A 19,577-nucleotide genomic window follows, 5' to 3' on the forward strand; every position below is an offset into this window, starting at 1 on the left:
TGCACCACTGCCAGCACATCATATCACTTACACCCTTAGCTTGCCAATAGCCCTGGTAACGGGGGGAAGAGCCAAGAAATGAGCAAAAACGTTACCAGTGGCTAGGAGCCAAAAAAAGACTGTAAATGTAACCCATGAAACAAGCCTTTGAAAAGAGAGCGAAAATGTGACCCACAGGTCAGGAGCCCCAAAATCAATGAAAACGTGACAGGCAGGAAAAGTGACCCAAATCATAACCCGTGAGTCAGGACTCCAAAAAATGGCCGAGAAACATATCATAAAGGTCAAGATTCAGAAAAATGAGTGGAATTATGACCCAAAGTTCAGGAGCCAAAAAAAATATATGAGTGAACCAATTGACCTGAAGGTCAAGAGAACAAAAAATGAGCGAAAAGGTAACCCTCCATTATAGAGCTGAAAATTAAGTGAAGAGCTGACTCAAGGGTCAGGAGGGGGGGAAATGAGTGAAAATGCAACCCCATAGGTCAGCAACCAAAAATGTGACCTTGGGTCAGTAGTCAAAAAATGGGCAAAACCTTCATGTGCAGTTAGGGAGTGAAAATGACACCCCCAAAGTGCCTGGCGGGTCAGTAGCCCCAAAATTAGAGATAATGTGAACTGTAGGTAAGGACTCCAAAATAAGAGTGAAAATGGGGCTTGTGGCCTGGGTCTTGAAAAATGTGTGAAGATGTAACTTGCAGGTCAGAACTCAAAAAAATGAGCAAAGAAGTGGTGTTTAGTCACGATTCAAAAAATGAGCATGACATTAATGTGCAGTAAAGAAGCTGAAAAATTAGAAGGAACCAAAGGTCAGCAAAAGTTTACGCTCATTTTTCAGAGCCCTGATTTGCAGGCCACCATTGTGCTCACCTTTTGGAGACCTGGCCCACAGGTCACATTTTTCCTTATTTTTCAGAGTCCTGATGCACAGGTCATGTTTTTGCTCCCTTTTTGGACTACTGGCTCTGGCCAGCTGCAAAAGGAAGTGCTACGTCCTTTTCTGAGTGAACACTCCAGATTTGCCAAGATTGTCTCCGATTTCTCAGAGTCCAACAGAGGTTCTCCTTTTCAGAAGCCCTATCTACTGTATATTTTACAAACATGTAAAGGCATTCTCAAGGGTCATCAGGACAGCCTTGCTCCTAGATATATATGTGCACGCTAGCTATGCTCCTGGGCAATGTGTGCCTGGTATCAGTTTGAAGCAGGCCTGCATATGTATGTAAGGAGAAGAAACGTCATCAATCAGTCAGGGGCCCAGGACTCTTTCAGGTTGGGGGAGCCCTACACACACATAGGCACTCCGCAAACTGATGCCAATCGTACACCAGCAGGAGTGGAACGGTACTTGCTCACTCGCCGTTGAGAGCCTCTTCACCCATCTGTAATGAGTGCCTCCACTGGCGCTTAATTCGCAAATATGTAAAGACTTCTCATACTTGATGAGGAAAAAGTGGAGGGTGTTGCCTTGGTAGTAGCAGGAGTGAAAATTGTAGAAAAAGAAGGGTATAGTACTACAGTGTTAAAGGTATAACAATAGTTTAATTTTGTGAATTAAGCCAAATCTCTAAACTTTGTGTTTTAAAGATCACATTTGCCATACAAAATGTTTTATATTTTCAAATTATAGAGTTCTCTCCATAATTAATTTGTCCTTTCCAAGCAGTGGAAGTGGAAGAGAAAAGAAAAACGCCTATTAGCAACCTCTTAAGTGGATGAATCTATGGTGACAAAATGCTCTAGCAGTGTTTCCCCCCTCACAAATGCACAATGAGAGGCATCACCTCATCTGCCAGCTGTGGGGAAAATGAGATGCAATTAAGAACATTAATCACAGCTCTGGAAAAGGGACTCTCTTCATAATGCACACTGCTCTTGCAGATGTGCATCTGCTGGTTACAATATTTCCCTGCAAGACGCTGCATATTAAGCTTGCAAAGTGTTCCACACCTTTAAAAATAAACACCCCACTAACATCACCAAGGCATACAAAGGGGGGTGGGTGTTTTCTCTATTCCCTCTATATAAAAAAAATGTAAAGATGACATTGCACAGCCTGCGGTGGAGGATTTGCATTGCCTCATCATAATCCTGGATTTGCATGAAGTCGGGGAGGGGCGTAGAAGAGCAAAAGAGAAGGCAGTTTTCACAGTAGCAATGACCGTGGCATGGGAGCAAGAAAGGAGGAACACAGAGAGGGGAAAGTGGTGGTCGAGGAGTGTATTGTGAGTCTGTGGCCAGGACTATAGCTTTTAAAAGTCAAAATAGTTTCTAAAATACCCTATCATTATTTTCTGAAATCTCCCACATTTCATAATGCCTGTGGCTGCACACACACCTTTCAGTCGCCTTCAAAGCATATGGCTTTCCCCAAAGAATGCTAGGAAATAACTTTTAATTCAACCAGGCTTTTAAATTGTGCCTTAAATCCAGGCTGTAGGTTGTTTTATGCTGCCTCGATGTAAGAACTTTTCTTTTCTGTATTTTGTCACTGATTTGATTCTCACCCTATATAGTGTGTTTAGGATTTTGTTGCAAGCCACGCAGGAGCAATGAGGCGGCGATATAGATCCAACAGAGCAGTCAACATCAGCATCATGGTGAAATCCATGAGTCTTAAATATTGCATTTATGGCTGAAATCATACTCTGCTTTGTAGAGTTATGCTTGCCAAAACTCACTGAAATGCTTAGGTGTGGACAATATCCACGTAGGATATGTCCCAGAAGAAGAAGAAGAAGAGGAGGAGGAGGAGGAGTTTGGATTTGATATCCCGCTTTATCACTACCCGAAGGAGTCTCAAAGCGGCTAACATTCTCCTTTCCCCTCCTCCCCCACAACAAACACTCTGTGAGGTGAGTGGGGCTGTGAGACTTCAGAGAAGTGTGACTAGCCCAAGGTCACCCAGCAGCTGCATGTGGAGGAGCGGAGACGCGAACCCGGTTCCCCAGATTACGAGTCTACTGCTCTTAAACACTACACCACACCACACTACATTTGTCAAGCAGTGATTGGCTCAAGTACATTCATTCCCCTTTGTAATTTGAATACACATCGGTCAGTTTCAATATGAGCACCAGGGTGAAAGGCATTTGCCACTTTGGGGGTTATTATTTTTATTGCATGCAACAGGTCAAATGAGTTCAGTCTTTGTTTCAACCCTGCTAACTAGCCTTTTCAAAAACCACAAGTTCACAGAACCTCTCAGAGATTTCTCAGAGAATTCTAGAGCTGCTTGTCTGACATCATCTTCTGTCGTCTTCCATACGTTTAGGTCACTGGACATTTTTTTTACAAGGCTTTTTCATGAATCCAGTCTACAAACTCAGTCACATTAGTGTAAACTCCCGGTTGACCTGGACGAGCGCATCCCTCGCCCCAGCTGGTAACACCAACCAAATACCAGCGTCCCTGATGTTCACATGAGAGAGGACCACCTGAATCTCCCTAGAGAGAGAGAGAAAAGAAACACACATATTGTCAGTATTTTGGCCATGTGAGAGTCCTGGTCTTGAATGGGACATCCAAATTAACAACTGCAATAGCAGCTCTTTTCCTGAGTATAAACAAACCGCAACAGGGGCAGAAACATATTCTTCATTAGAGTAACGTCACCAGAACTCAAAAATAATCTGTTCGTAATCTGTTTAAATGTAAAATGGTGGTAAATCTCAAATGCATTACAAGCGCTGATTTCAATCCAATAAATTTTAATATTTTTGCAATTCAAACCAAGGGTAAATAAGAGTTAACTTATTTGTGGTCTGCAGAATTGGCATCAACTAAGCACCCAAACCCATGTCATTTCTTCACATGTTCATTGCTTGATGCTACCTTTAATTTTTCAAAGGAAATGAAAATGGCCTTCTTGCCAGGCAAAGCACATGGAATGATTTTACTTTAACCCTTTAGTCAGTGCCATCAAGTCTGCTCACTACACCATATGTGTAATGGAGTCTTTTTGTCCCGGCCCATCTAAAGCAGGACCCACCATATTTAATAGTTACACTGATTTCCTAAAAAGTGGGACAGAAATGGCCAGTTCCGCTTACACTGCTACAAGCCAAAGCAGATGTTAAAGATTAGATTTCTCAAGTCATAAGTTAGCTTGAAAAGTAAATGGAGGGAGAATACATGGTGCAGATTGGCACATGCTTATTTCTTTAACTATTCCCAGGGAACCATGGGAGCTGTAGTAGGAGAGACAGCAAGGGATTTCTAGCAGGATTCTCATCACCTTCATTCACCAAACTACAATTCCCAGGATACTTTGGCAATTAAACTGGTCAACATTTGTAAATTACATAAATCCTAAGTAACACAAAGGGAGCTGTTACCTTACAAGCATCCCTGCCACCTTCTCTGTAGCCAGCACACATCATCTTGTCAGTTATCTTGTGTTCTTGGTATCGTGACTGGCATTCTAAATTGGATATTAGGGGGATGCGGACTTTTTGCAGGGTATCTTGTATCTCACCTACAGTGTTACAAATGATGGAAACAGGACACAAAGCAGGAAGGGGAGAGAGATGTCAACAATGTTGCCAATTCCTCCTAGCTCAGTAATTTCCAGACTGTGTGTTGGGACTCACTAAATTGTCACAAGAAACTAGAAGCTCACAGGAGCCTGAAATATCCACCCACCCACTATGTAGGTTGTCTGCTTTATCTGTGCACATGCAGAGAATGGCCGTAGATCAAGCATGCTACATTGGCAGATGGTTGCCTTAGATGACCTTTGAGGTCCCTTCCATATCTATGATTCTATGCACATCTCTCGCATGTTTCTTTTCATGCACCTTCCACTGGCTACAGAACTGCCCAGCCTGCACATCACTGGTGTGACTCCTTTGGGGAAATCAATTTGAAAACACTAAGCACATCATTTCTAATATCAAATTAAGGCCCCACGAATATTACACATTTAAAAGATTTATATATTTGTAGCCAGTGCAAAATTGAAAGCTTCTAGATTGTGTATCAGTGCAATTGCTACCCTATTGGTCACAGGAAACCCTCCCCTCCAGAGCATGTGAGTTTTTCCCTGGCATGACTTCATCTTTTCTGGATTCAGCATGATCATTTCCATAAGTATTTCACATTTCTTAGTTTTATTTTTTCAATACCTCTCTCTTTTGTGTAACCCCATCCAGTCACCCAGCAGTTGGTGAATTCTGTATTCATTCTGTCTTCAGATGGTAAGCATATAGGTTGCTGTAAAGGTGAATCTCCGTTTAAAGGAAAAGTAAATAGTTAAATTTGGAGGAAAGGGTATTCATTTAAAACTACATCACATTCCTGTAAGAATGCCAATCGTAATTTTTACTTGGTTGGAACATTAACTGGTTAAAAGCTACAGCAGTCAAGTTACTTTATAATTATTTATTTATTTATTTATTTATTTATTTATTTATACCCCACCCATCTGGCTGGGCCTCCCCAGCCACTCTGGGCGGCTTCCATAGAAACCAAAAATACACTAAAATATCACACGTTAAAAACTTCCCTGAACAGGGCTGCCTTAAGATGTCTTCTGAATGTCAGGTAGTTGTTTATCGCTTTGACATCTGCTGGAAGGGCGTTCCACAGGGCGGGCGCCACCACCTAGAAGGCCCTCTGCCTGGTTCCCTGTAGCTTTGCTTCTCGCAATGAGGGAACCACCAGAAGGCCCTCGGCGCTGGACCTCAGCGTCCGGGCAGAACGATGGGGGTGGAGACGCTCCTTCAGGCATACTGGACTTTAGCTTTAGTGGTAGCAATGCTGAGCTCCTTAAGATAACATTTAGGATTTTGCAGTAAACTTAAAAGTTTCACGTACCACTGAAGTTCATCGGCCTGTCCAGTTTCATTAAAGCGATGTCATATCCTGTCTCTGAATACTCATACTTAGGGTGGACAATAATCTCTTGAACTCTGAAGAAGGGGGTATCTTCCTTTATTTCTGACTGCTTCAAAATGCCCGCATAAACACGCCAAACATCTGTTACCAGAAGGCTAAGCAGAGAAACGATTTTAAAAGATCAGGCTTATTTAAAGCTTTGAATATGAGGCTGTTTTCCATTGATTTAGAAAGGCTAACCTAAGATCCATGCCACACAGAAATCCAGCTATTTCTTTGTGTTTTAAAGCACTGTATTGTATTGCATTCTTTTCATTTCTATTCTTGTAGCAGCTAATTCTCCCCAATACTCTTTGTGCTTTTTTTTTTTTTTGGTTCCTCATAACATCTGGAAGCCATTTATAACATGCCCATGCCTTTCTTGAAGCCTTAGTAGTCTTTCCCTTCTTCTCATAACACATAAGAGCATGGCAGCACATAGTTCTGCTGGATCAGCCCAAGGATCCATCTAATCTAATCTTTATAGTGGGGTAGCAGAGCTGAAAATACCGTATTTTTTGCTCTATAAGACTCACTTTTTCCCTCCTAAAAAGTAAGGGGAAATGTGTGTGCATCTTATGGAGGAAATGCAGGCTGCGCAGCTATCCCAGAAGCTAGAACAGCAAGAGGGATTGCTGCTTTCACTACGCAGCGATCCCTCTTGCTGTTCTGGCTTCTGAAATTCAGAATATATATTTTTTTCTTGTTTTCCTCCTCCAAAAACTAGGTGCGTCTTGTGGTCTGGTGCGTCTTATAGAGTGAAAAATACGGTAATGCCTATATATTTCACATCTGGTAACCAATGCACCTATGGAAGTTCATATTTGATTCTGACCAAAGTAAGCCTCCTAGAGCACAATATACACCAGGTAGGTTAGTTTGGTCAGAATTAAGTATACACTTCCAAAGTTAACACTAAATACCAGGGGTCAGCAAACTTTTTCAGCAGGGGGCCGGTCCACTGTCCCTCAGACCTTGTGGGGGGGCGGACTATTTTTTTTTGGGGGGGATGAATTCCTATGCCCCACAAATAACCCAGAGATGCATTTTAAATAAAAGAACACATTCTACTCACGTAAAAACACGCTGATTCCCGGACTGTCCACGGGCCAGATTTAGAAGGCAATTGGGCCGGATCTGGTCCCTGGGCCTTAGTTTGCCTACCCATGCTAATTAAATTACTTCTGGTAAATGAGACACCATAGCTGCTAGAGGACCATGAAAACTTGTGTCCCAGGTTTTTTATACTTGTCTACCCATGTACTATCTGAAACCAAAGGGGTGCATTGGTTGCCAGGAGTGATATTTTTTTCCCAGCCCTCCTACCCTACTATTAAGTTTTCCCACTAGCAGTCCAGTAATTTCATGTACAGCCATCTCTCTAGTGAGATAGACAGTTTTCACCAATACTGCAGGGCAGGGATGGTCCAAGATATTTTGCCACCTGAGGCAAACTATAGAATGATGCTCCACTGTCATGTTTTACTCCTATAAAAAGAGGGTTTTATCTCACATGCATTCAAGCTCATGGGAAGAAAAGGCAAGCCTACTGTGCATGCATTTACTTGGCTTGTTCATTTGCAGTTTGGGAGAAGGTGCCACCAGCTCCACACATCCATAGCCAAAAATGCCCTCACAGTTTACTGACCTAAGTGCAATGCTCCACACAATGGTGAGAGAGGGAGAGCAAGCAAGCAAGCACAAGAGCAAGGCTAACACACACATAGGGAAGCAATTCACCTCATTCCATGCATCCTGGATTAATGGGGAGGCACTCACTCACTCAAACTACATGAGAGCAGGACTAACAGCAGAAAGTGGGGAAAGCCACTCATTCCCACTTTTTCTGGAACAAGCAGCCAGAGAGCGGAGGGAGTGCAGGGCAGCAACTCCATGCCATTCAGCGGGCAAGAAAGGAGGAGGAAGGAGGCTGGAGGCAAAGGTAGAGGCTCAGACAAAAGCGCCACCTCAGCTGGCTTGGAGGAAGCCCAGTGGGGGTAGGGCAGGGAAGGAGGGCAGGCAGCATCGCTAGGGGTTCGCGAGGCGTTGCTAGGGGTGTGCAATGGCCAGCCACTGCATGGACACTCTATGGCCTCAGCTGTTTCTAGACTTGCTTCTGCTGGTGCTGCTGCCACCCATTCCTGGGTCTCTTCACATGGTTTTCCCCAGGCATCAGATGCCTGCAGAATTTAGCACAGAGCCACTATTTGTGGGAAATGTGCCTCATTGCTAGGCCACCAGTGCTACTGAGAAACATCAAACATAGCATGAGGGGGCATCCATTAGCATAATGGGACTTCTCCATCCTCCCCTCACAAACATGCATGCAGCAAACCTACTCCAGGAGATTGGGGAACCTTCCGGAACAGATAGAGGGGTGGAAGGGAGAAACCAGAAGTCCCATTGGACTAGAGGAGTTCTTCTTGCATTGGTCATAACTGGATCTCACCCACTGTTTTCAAGGCTCATCCCTTGCAACTTAGAAACATTTAAACAATTTGGTTTTGCTTACTTCACAGAGGTTTTACTCACTCTTCTGTACAATGGGCTGCAGTCACTATCCATTGGTCACTGATGATTGCACCACCACATAGATGACTCTGAAGAGATAACTTTGCGTGCAAACTGACTTGCCAGGGCCATTCTCCAGAAGACGAATTTGTTCCTCCAACAATCCGTCCCTTTGTCACAGATTGCTTCACACATTCTAAGAAAATACTTAAATCTCAACAATGTTTTTCTAGCGCAGATAGTTTTTACCTCAGAGTTTTTGTTTATTGCAACAGATCACATAGGTTGATTAAAACTATAAAACTTTGAAGTTTATTTTTTTTATAAATTTAATGATTTTTTTAAAAATAAAAACTTTCTTTTATGCCCTCTCTCAAGGACTATATGTGGGCTTTTACCACAACAGGCTTGCAAGTTCAGTTAAACTGAGGCAAATGAATTGACCCAAACCTCCCAATGGTCTTCTAGAATTTTGTCACCACTATATTTCATCACTGATACTCTGAATTAAGATTATCCAAACTCCTAACGATTCCAGTTCTCCTTGTATCCACCAGGTGCAATCTTTTGTATTTCTCAGGCCTTTGTGGGATACATTATTAAGACAAAAGGACTCTGTGGCCTGTGACTTACAGGCAGAAGGCCAATTCAATCCACCATGGAGTCCTTTCCCTTGATTTCAAAGTCAAACTGGACGTGACTTTAGGAAATCAAATGCTAACCAGACATGACTTGGGATAGCCATTCACTGGCATCCTGATGTTTTCATTTTAACCAAGCAGCAGGTGTGGGACTGACTGTCCCTTCCCACAAGGATTTGGAGCAGTATTACAGAAGCAGAGGAGTGTTTAGTTCTTTCCCTGTTTTGTTTTTTCCCAATCCAAACTTAAACAAAGCTGCTGTCAACCCCAGTAAGGAAAGTGATACGTTTTCGAAGGTGGCATGGAACTCAGGATATCTAACCATTCTCAGCCTCCCTCACCAAACAGTAAGCTTCCCTATCAGAGCTAAGAGCAGCTACAACTTAGATGAAGAAACTGGAAAGGGTGAAATTTCTACTCCAGTGCAGGTATTCTCAATCAAGTTCATATATATTAGTGAAAATAAGTTATGAACGTGCATTGTGTTAGGAAAACTGCTTGCAAAAAAAATGTGCATTTGAATCAAAACTGAATGCAAAATTCATATATTAGGAGAAATGTCACCTAAATGTTGATGAATTTCTATGAGGGGTTATAAATAAATAGGTGGCAAAACTGCTTTGGAAATGTGACGAACTAAATTTCAAAATGGAAAAATAAGAAACTAAGAGAAATGGAAATTGAAAGATTTGTCCAAGCACAAATTAAGCTCTAAGAGGCCTTTTCTATGTAATCCCTTTTAAGAAGAAGAGTAAACACAAACCAGCAAACAGAAGCTGATGGGCACTTGATAGCTAGACAGAACTACTACCCCAGAAATGTTTGTACAGAAATGTTTGTGCAGAATGGCCACAGAAAGTTCAGGGACATGAGCAGCATTTTGAACAGACAGACTCTGGTACATAAAACAGAGGAAGTATGCTTTACAAAGTTAGAAGAGATATCAGGGTATCTATCAAAAGTTGTTAATTCTGGATTATAGGCAGCTTTTGTTCCTGAACTGGGCCACACAGTCTGTTTATATAGCCTTAGGTTATTCTATATTGCTGTATATAAACTTACAGCAGAGACCTCAGAGGAGACAATACTGGGCAGATGAACAACAAGCTGCCCTGTACAGTGGTACCTCGGGTTAAGTACTTAATTCGTTCCAGAGGTCCGTACCTAACCTGAAACTGTTCTTAACCTGAAGCACCACTTTAGCTAATGGGACCTCCTGCTGCTACCGCGCCGCCGGAGCACAAGTTCTGTTCTCATCCTGAAGCAAAGTTCTTAACCCAAGGTAATATTTCTGGGTTAGCGGAGTCTGTAACCTGAAGCGTATGTAACCTGAGGTACCACTGTATAAGGCACCTTGTTATATAACAGAAGTAGATTTAACTGATTTTTCTCAATTTTGCCACACAAACGTTGAATATTAATTTTTTATCTCAAAATTCGTAGTGTTATAGACTTGGTTGTCTCACTGGTTACTTCAGTTAGCACCAAATAGGAATTATCATGTTATGCTTACCTGTCAAATTTGCTCATATGATAAACCATTGTATGTCAACCATCTGTTATAATGAAATACTAAGCACTACTGCATGAAAGCCCTTGTCAAATACTATTGCGTGTCAGCTTGCAAATACCATTAATTACTGATATTTCAAACATAATAGGAGGCCAAGAAGGTGTAGCAAATTTCAATAAATATTCAGCAATTATTAAAGCATCAAAACAATATATGGAGAATAGCGAATATACGATAACGAAGAAGATAATTTTAAGGCGGCATTTTGAAAGCAAATCCGTTTTGCCTCTGGTGAGCACCCAATAACTATGCAATGTGCCTAGACTAAAATTTAATTAATTAACTGGGAACTTTAATGGCGCTTATATAGGACAAAACCTTCAACGAAGCACATAAGAGGCCTGATGGAACATACCAAAGATATCCCTACAGAAGTGGCTGGCAGGGTGGAATAGTTCTGCGCTGCTATCATCCCAACAGCAGTGCTGCCGAAATTTACCTGGATGGTGTGTGGGGTAGGGCAGGGTGGCAGCAAGGCTGGGTGTGCATGGGCACACTGGCAGATGTGCTTGATTGGTTCCACCAGAGCACCCACACAGGTCTGCCTCAGCACCACCCTCAGCACCATTCTGGTAAGCAGCTGCGATGCCACTGCAACACTTTGCCACCAGGCCGCCTGCCCCTGCTAACCCGTCTAGCATCTAGACACCTGTCTAGCTTCCACAGCCAGCCAGCCAGATGCTTTAAGAAGCCCACATACAGAAACGTTAGCCACATACTTCCAACTTTGACTCACCAAGTCTGTCTTTAACCTGACACAATCTTAAAGAATAGCCAGAAACCTTTCTCGTCTCAGTCACAATTTTATTCGGTGCCCCATCGGCAGTCATTCTTAGGTAGCATTTACATTTGCTATCAAGAAAAGAAAGGAAGGCGGATTCAATTTTCGAATATTGCTCAGCAAGGAAAAGTTTATGGGTAAATCTCAATATTGTGGGATGTTCGTTTGTTGATTTATTTCAGAAACTTACCCTTCTCGGTTGCACAATGTTGGGTCTGAATCGTAAGTAAAAAACTGGCAGCGGACCATGTCTGTACAAAGCTGTTGGCATTCCTTGCTTCCTTTGACATAGTCTGCCTTCACTTGCTCCCCCAGAAAGTTTAAATTGTTGTGAGTCATAACATGACAGGCTGCCATTTTGTTCGTAACCATTGTAAACAAAATAAAAAATAAAAACAGTGCGTTATCATGATAAGGGCAAGGAATTCATCAATCATGAAATTGTTTTGTGGACAGCATACCGGTAATTTATGCATTACCTGGTGTAGCTGTCCGGCAGCTTAGGAGACTGAAACCCGACTTAACTCGTCTTTCTACAAAACTCTCCGGTGTGCCATTTCTCGATTTCATCATTTGGCAAGTAAATCTAAAGCAAAAACACAAACACAAACTCATCAGTGAAAGTATTGATCACATACTGAAAGTGCTTCCAGGACTCTTCAGCTGCATTCTGAATGTCCTCTGATTCTGTAAACCAGAGTTTCCCAAACATGGGTTTCCAGCTGTTTTTGTACTACAATTCCCATCATCCCCAGCTAACACAGTCAGAGGTCAGGAATGATGGGAATTGTAGTGCTCAACAATCAGATGAGTGGAGAAACAGGAGGCAGGCTGCCACATGCACACACCCCAGATATTCATTGACTCATCCACAAGGGCTAAGGATCAATATTTCAAAGAGATTGTTACAATTTTAAACATGTTATTAGGAAGCATGATGTCTTCAGACTACTTGATAGTAATACTCACTTTGGGTGTTTTACATCTCCATCACTATCATAAAAGGTAAAGAATAAGCAGACTGGGTTGTAAGTGCAAATTGTTCTGCATACAAAGGCATCAGGTGTCAGAACTCTTGCAACCGTAACACCAGAAAATTCCTCCTGAAAAATTTCCATCCGACAGTCTGCACAGAAAATGAATGTGTATAGTCAAACTCATCCATGAAATCAAGAAATACACATACATATAATATCACTTTGGTCTGAGAGTTGTGGAGTCAAATTCTCCAGAATTTGTGTATTATGACACTGTTTGACCCTTCATTCCCTGAATCCATATTCTCAACTCAGCAACAAAGCTCATTCAATGGCTTGTGCAAGTCATTATCTCTTAGCATAACTACTTCACAAGATTGTTGTGAGAATAAATTAGCAAAACAGGATAAGATATGACTATATTATAACTCAAATATGTTATTGGCACAATGGATAATAACCTTTACTATAACCATTCTTTTTCATATTCACGTCACATCATCTTGTGCATGTCAGAGCCCTGCAATATTTGGGGCTCCAACTGGTGCCCTTCCAATATTGTTGGACTACAACTCCCATCATCTATGACCATTGGCCATGTTGGTTGAGGCTGATGAAAGCTTGAGCCCAGCAATATCTAGAGGTTACCAGGTTGAAAATGGCTGCTGTATGGGATATATATTTATTTACACCTATGGCATTGTATCAAAACACCCTACAATATACTCTCCCTACTGTTTTCTTTTAATATATACATATTTATTTACCTGTATCGGCACCTTGACATGCCTTTAATGAGAATCCTGACATAACGCCACTTAGATACCTTATACTGGTTGGTGTTCCCTTGGCACTATACTTCAAGTAGCATTTATTGCTGAATGAGAAAGGAGATTTAAACTGTTAGCATGAAATAGGAACCCAGTCAAAGGAAAGGAAATAATTATCTAGCCTCAGATTGATTGTTTTCCAAATTTGTTGCCTTCCTCTATGTCAGGCATAGGGACCCTTTTTCAGCCTGAGGGCCATGTCCCCTCAAGAACAAACTTTAGGGGTCTGCATGCCAATGGTGGGTGGGACCAGAGAAAAAGGCATTCGACGCAATTGATGTGACTCTTACCTTTGTACAATCAGCTACATTCCAACCAAACAAAAAATGAGATTTTGCTACACAGAGAGACACAGACACATCTCTCAGTCCTCAGTCCAGACAAACAAAAGGCATAGTTCAGGGATATAGTCTAGTCAGGGGAAAAACAGGCCAGGAAGCTATAGAATGAAGCCAGGAGAGGCATGGTCAAGGGAGAGGGGCAAGCCCTGAGGAGAGCGCCAGATAGAGAGGCCTGCATTAGAGAAGCAAAACCCAGATAGTTGTATATTTTGTTTGGTTAAATGCTTTACTAAAGGAAATGATCTAGAACCTGATCCATCTCCTGAAGTGCGGAAAATAGAGGGCAACTTTTAAAAAGACCAAAGCAGGTACTAATTTCTATTGTGTGCTTCTGGATTTTAATTCTTATTAGAATTGCAATCCACAAGCATCATCCAATTAATCACAGTGACAGTGCTCTGAAGGTAGATAGGTATCAGAATAATGCTGCTATAAAATATTTCAGCATGTGAAGTCACTAATAATGCTCTACTCATATGCATTCTGCTTGAAAAATGATTGCAATAGAATGTTGATATATGCGCATCAAATTATACCAGCATACTGCTTGTCATTTTTAAGGAAATAAAAGAAATAGAGATAAATAAATGTACAAAATAAATGTATGAGGGTTCATTGTTAAGTTTTGAACAAGGAGGAGAAAAAGCACAAGGACTTGCCATTCTCTGTAAGGTATCTTGCAAACCGATTTGAACAAGATTGTTTTTCATTCCATTAAGATTAGTGAGTAATGCAATTCCACTGCGAACAATCTGTATTTGACTCCCAAAGTGCTGGGTCATAAGCACATTTAAATCCACAGTAGAGAATACTGAAACTGACTGTTCTGAAATAGATTAATTCAGCTTGTGCTATTGCAGATAATTTAATACCATTTTATGACAATAGAAAGTACTACTAGCTACTGCAAGAAGGATGGATTTAGGCAGCAAAGACTACTGCTAATGCAATCCTATGCATGACTACCCAGTAGTAAGTCCAAATGAGGTCAAAGGGGCTTGCTCACAGGTATACGGTTAAAGGATTGCAGCCTTAGGGTCTATACACCATGAGCCAGAGACCATAACTAATTTATATAATCTCAACATGGCCAGCACAATTTTATAAAAACTGACAAAAATACATGATCTGTACAGGAGAGCTTGGGGAATTTTCAGCGGATCTCTAAACTTAGAGTGCAGAAATGTGAGAATTGTCTTTAAATACTTCCTTTCATTGAAATTTTCTGGTTCATTGTGTTTTATCTGGATTGAATGGTATGCCATTCTCTGGTGTGATGGTTGGCAAGCCAACAACAGGTAGGCCATTGATTGTAGCTTGTTAAGGAGCAACAAACCCACAACCCCTGGTTCCATTGGAACCTGAGAACTAATTCAAGTCATAGCAGTTTCAGAACCAACTTTAACTAGATGGGGGCAGAGGGCATGAATATCACAGCCTAATGACCACGTTTATTACCCCAGAAGTAACATAAGAAACAGTATTTATACCCTCACGCTAGTACAGGGACCTGAATCCAGGCCAAGGGCTGGCATAGCAGAAGGCTTTGGTGCCATTATGTGGGGTGGGAAAATTTATTCAGCCTAAAGGCCACATTGCATGGTGGCCAAATGCCAGGGGTGGGTAAGTGGCAATTTGTTACCTTTAATTCTATGGGCAGATGATTGATCCTGGAACAAACAGCCTGTGGTCCCTGTTTTCCTGCCTGGCAAAGGCATCAGAGTCATTGTAGTCCACTTGCCATATACAGAAAAACGAACTATCTGATCCATAGTACTGAGAAGTCCATTGGGTCCAATTAAAAAGCATATTCGCATTATTTACCGGAAATGTGCATCGTGAAATGAAGCTGTGGTGTATGTGAAAAAATGACAGTGATTCTCATTGGTGCATCTTTTTTGGCAGTGGTCATAGCTTTCTTCAGTGGTTATATTGTAGTTTTCTCCTCGCATATCCAACCCTTCATGGACTTCCTTGCTGCAAGCTGGAGAGGGGCAGAAGGACAACAGCAATCTGCAAATGCAGATGAACACCAATAGCAAGGCATCTAGAGGCATCTCTCTCTCCCAGCAACCAGGCTTCAGTGCCGTACCCCAAGGCCCACACTGCTCTGTTTCAACAGTAAGCTTCAGAGGCAGAGGTCCAGACTTCAAGGGCAACTCCTAGATGCCAGTACTAGTCCCAAGGGCCAGTCCCAATGCATCACACCTTATAAAGCCCAGGACCCAGATCCAACTTCTTAGTTACGTGGTCTTCCACTGAGCTGACAGCCTGTTCCCCCTAGATCTCAGAACTTGACAGCCTGGGAAGCAGATCCTACTCAGGCAGGGCAGCAATTCACATGTATAGCAGTAGTAGTAGTATTTCACAGTGGGATTTGCTTCTGAGTAAAGATGCATAGGAGCAGATCCTTATTTCCTCCACCCCACCAGGGGCCAAGGTTGAGAAATAGGTGGTCCTAGCTATTTGTCAATCACCTGATGTCTCTTTGATGTCAAGATTTTGCTTGCATGGTTTGAAATCATACCATGAGAGCAAAGGCACGGTGCTTTGCAAGCCCAATCATCTGTCATTGGGTCTTGCAAGGTCCAATGCATAGTGCTTTGCAAGCCCAGGGATCAAATGATTGTTGACACTTGCAGACCCCAGTGCACAGGACTTTGCAGGAACCACTGATCAGCTGCCTGAAAACCCCCTTTCAGCCAAGCCATGTCCCTACCTGCCCCATGTCTGACATCAGATATAGGGTACCAGGTGTAGGGCAGATGGGGAGGCCTGGAGGGGGGAATTGGGCCTTCAAGCTGGAGGTTCCCCACCACTGATGTAGACAACACTGAGATTGATGGCTCAATAGTCTGACTTGGTATAAGGCTGCTTCCTATGTCCCTTTGGCTGCTTTGTAGGGTCTCCGAACCAGCAGACCTTACCAGTGACTCCAGGGCATTGTTTCCGGGAATGTCCAGAGATTACCCCTTTGGTGGGTATCCTTGGCAACGCTTGAGTATCAGTCTCTTTCAGGAAGCATGCAAACCTGACATTAAGGAAAGGGGAAGAGAAACAGATTATAGAATCATAGAATCAAAGAATTGGAAAGGACCCCTTCATTTATAGCGTGCATTTATTTTTCTTCCCCTTTATCTACCTATTTATTTATAGTGTGCATTTCTGAACTATGCAAAAAGAAAAAAAGAAACCCCCTCCCTGGGTAAAAACAAACAAAATGAACCACCAACCGTCCCCTCCTAAAACTGTCCCCTGCCGTTGAAATTCAATTACACCCAGCTTGGGATAGGAGGTGCCTGTCTTGTTCGAGTATATTATTTCATTTTATAATGTATACAAATCAGAAAGAGCAATTATAAAAGCAGACAAAGGTTAATGTCACTTGTATATAGATGCCACTAAATGAATGAACAAATAAACAAACAAATCAGAGATGTAATGTGAATGTTACCTTCCAATATCTTTCACCCAGTCTCCTGGAAAGTAGGAAAATAATAGACACTTTGGGTGATACGTGCACACCATCTGGCAGTAGTCTGCATTGGGAGCATAAACCTTAGAGATATCTCCTCCTTGAAAATATGTGTTTTCATAGATTTCAGACACACATTCTGAGGCACAAAAATGCAAAATGTTAGCGTATGTTCATGGTTCATATTTGTTGCTGTTCTCCAAAGCAGGGGTAGATAGGCAGAAGATGGCTGATGTTAGGCTTCTAGTTGCTATTAAAAGCTTTTGCCATAGTCCTTTTTGCAATGTTTTGCTTATTTCTGGTTGCATTTTATGTGTGTGTTTTTAAAAATGAGTGAGGGTATTTTGCACATTTTGTGCATTTTCTGAGCTCATTTTCAAATTGCAAGGTTTGGAGAATGGCAAAATCCAGTGGACTGTTTTGTTACGTTTCTGTACAGTGGGTCAGGGAATGCAAACCGGTTTTGTCAGCATCAAAGTGTGGAACAAATGAAATCCGCAAGCATCCCTACTTCAGCCACCCAGCCACTTTCAACCCCTGCACTTCAAGTTCTTTCCGTCCCATCAACCCTTTTCATTTATAAACCAGCTTTATGTTCATGAGTTCCTATGAAGAACACAGGAAGTTAAAAACCATAGTCCCACTGAGCAAACAGAAACCCTTGCACCAATGGGATGCATCACACTGTGCTATTTTTAGCACAACCCTATTTGTTAACCTCTGCAAAACTACAGTTCCTGTTGCTCCTTTCTGAGTTTTTATATCAGGAAAAGTAGCCATGCCTTTATAGGTGGCCAGAGCAGGTGTAAGCAGACCATTATGTTATGGCTGGAGTAGATGGAAGCTCATTGCTCCACCTCATTATTTATGAGTTGTAACAAATCCCCACCCCCAGTCAGCTCCAAGGCTAGCCCAAGACATTTTGCTGCCTGATACAAAAATAATATTTTTTTTAAAATGGCACCCTCCTCTATTTCATGCACAAAGACCTACTGAACTGGCAGTTAAATTTTATTTCAATGCTGGCAACAGAACAGCATCTGCCCCCACAGTTGATAAGTTAACTTACTGGTGCGTACCCTCCAAGTGTCCAGACTTTCCTGGGGCATTCCCAGAATTGCCAAAACCATTCCAGCTTCTGATTGGATCCTGGAATGTCCCATTTCCCCCTCCAGCACTGTCACTGCTGGAAACTTTCCTAATCACAAAAGCCCTGTTTCTTGTTTCTTTTGTAAGTAGAGGGCAATTGAGTGTTTTAATCTACTGTAATTGCTCAAACCTAAATTCTCCAATACAGTGGTACCTCGGGTTACATACACTTCAGATTACAGACTCCGCTAACCCAGAAATAGTACCTCAGGTTAAGGACTTTGCTTCAGGATGAGAACAGAAATCATGCTCTGGCCGTGCGGCAGCAGCGGGAGACCCCATTAGCTAAAGTGGTGCTTCAGGTTAAGAACAGTTTCAGGTTAAGAACAGACCTCCGGAACGAATTAGGTACTTAACCCAAGGTACCACTGTATAAATTTAACACTGTCTAGCAAAATTGTGAGAGAGGCACCATTAGTCACCACTGAAACCCCCAGCTTCCTCTGGAAAAAAGCATTGGAGGATGCAAAATATTTTGAAATTTGGCTACCCTAGAATTAATAATTCAGAGTATTTAGATTTCCTCCAGTATTATTTGTTAGATAAACTATTACCGTTCCACATTTTATTTTCTGAGCTTGGTCCGATGAAGTCATTTAGGTATATCTTTACAAATATTCACATACAAGAAGCAATCTAGAGGTACTTACCGCTAGAGACTGAAGAAATTAACAGAATGAAAGAACATGTTTGTGAAATCCATGCCATCCTAAAAAATAAATGCATTAAAATATTCAATGCCCATTTTAAAAGTGTGCTATAAAGAGGGATTTCTCAAAAGCTCACATTTCCAAGGTCTCAGAAGGAGTTTAACCAAATGGGCATCAAAAGTTGTCATTAACATTGCTCAGTAATTTCAAAAAGTATAGTGCTTTTATTATATAAAGATGAATAATTTTTGTTCCCATCTGTTTAAACTATCAGCTAAGATTTATTATAATGAGTTACTGCAGTTAGTGCTGTACTTTTATATCAGCCCATTGGTTGATTAAATACCGCAGCTTTAGTTAGATTTTTTTTAAGCATGCGTCTAACATTAAGAAAGCCTGATTTCTGACAATTTTTTAAACAATTTTTAATATATGTTGTAAGCTATTCAGACTGCCTATGGAAACCCAGCCAGAGGTATGGGGTTTGTTTTTATTATTATTATTACTACTACTATTACTACTGCTACTACTACTACTACTTTTGATTTGCTCCCAGCTATCTAATATAAACCCTGCAGTAGATGTATATTTTATTTGAAAGCAATAAAGGAAATTCATTACCTGGAGATAGTTGCTGCACTTGTAACTTTTCTTTCTGAACAAATGCAATTTGCAGTACCCAAAAATGGGGTGGAGAGGGGGAAATGTACACATTCCACTTGTGATAAGTCGTGCTGCCTCTGCCAATGTTTATCTGCCTGTGATATTTACT

General features: G+C 41.7%; 1 protein-coding gene across 1 annotated transcript; it reads right to left on the bottom strand.

The window, feature by feature from the left end:
- Positions 1–997: 997 nt before the first annotated feature.
- KLKB1 (kallikrein B1) lies at positions 998–19,550 on the bottom strand. The gene is made up of 15 exons (XM_053402413.1): positions 19,427–19,550; positions 18,806–18,864; positions 16,986–17,145; positions 16,459–16,562; positions 15,356–15,515; positions 13,128–13,237; positions 12,353–12,509; positions 11,863–11,969; positions 11,574–11,733; positions 11,339–11,454; positions 8,410–8,584; positions 5,818–5,993; positions 5,127–5,222; positions 4,338–4,477; positions 998–3,447 (listed from the first exon to the last, which is right to left on the bottom strand). Exons 2-15 carry the CDS (start codon positions 18,861–18,863, stop codon positions 3,292–3,294), a joined length of 1,875 nt encoding a protein of 624 aa, XP_053258388.1. The 5' UTR covers position 18,864; positions 19,427–19,550; the 3' UTR covers positions 998–3,291.
- Positions 19,551–19,577: the final 27 nt, after the last annotated feature.

Source organism: Podarcis raffonei, chromosome 9, assembly GCF_027172205.1.
Source record: "Podarcis raffonei isolate rPodRaf1 chromosome 9, rPodRaf1.pri, whole genome shotgun sequence".
Lineage (NCBI taxonomy): Eukaryota > Metazoa > Chordata > Lepidosauria > Squamata > Lacertidae > Podarcis > Podarcis raffonei.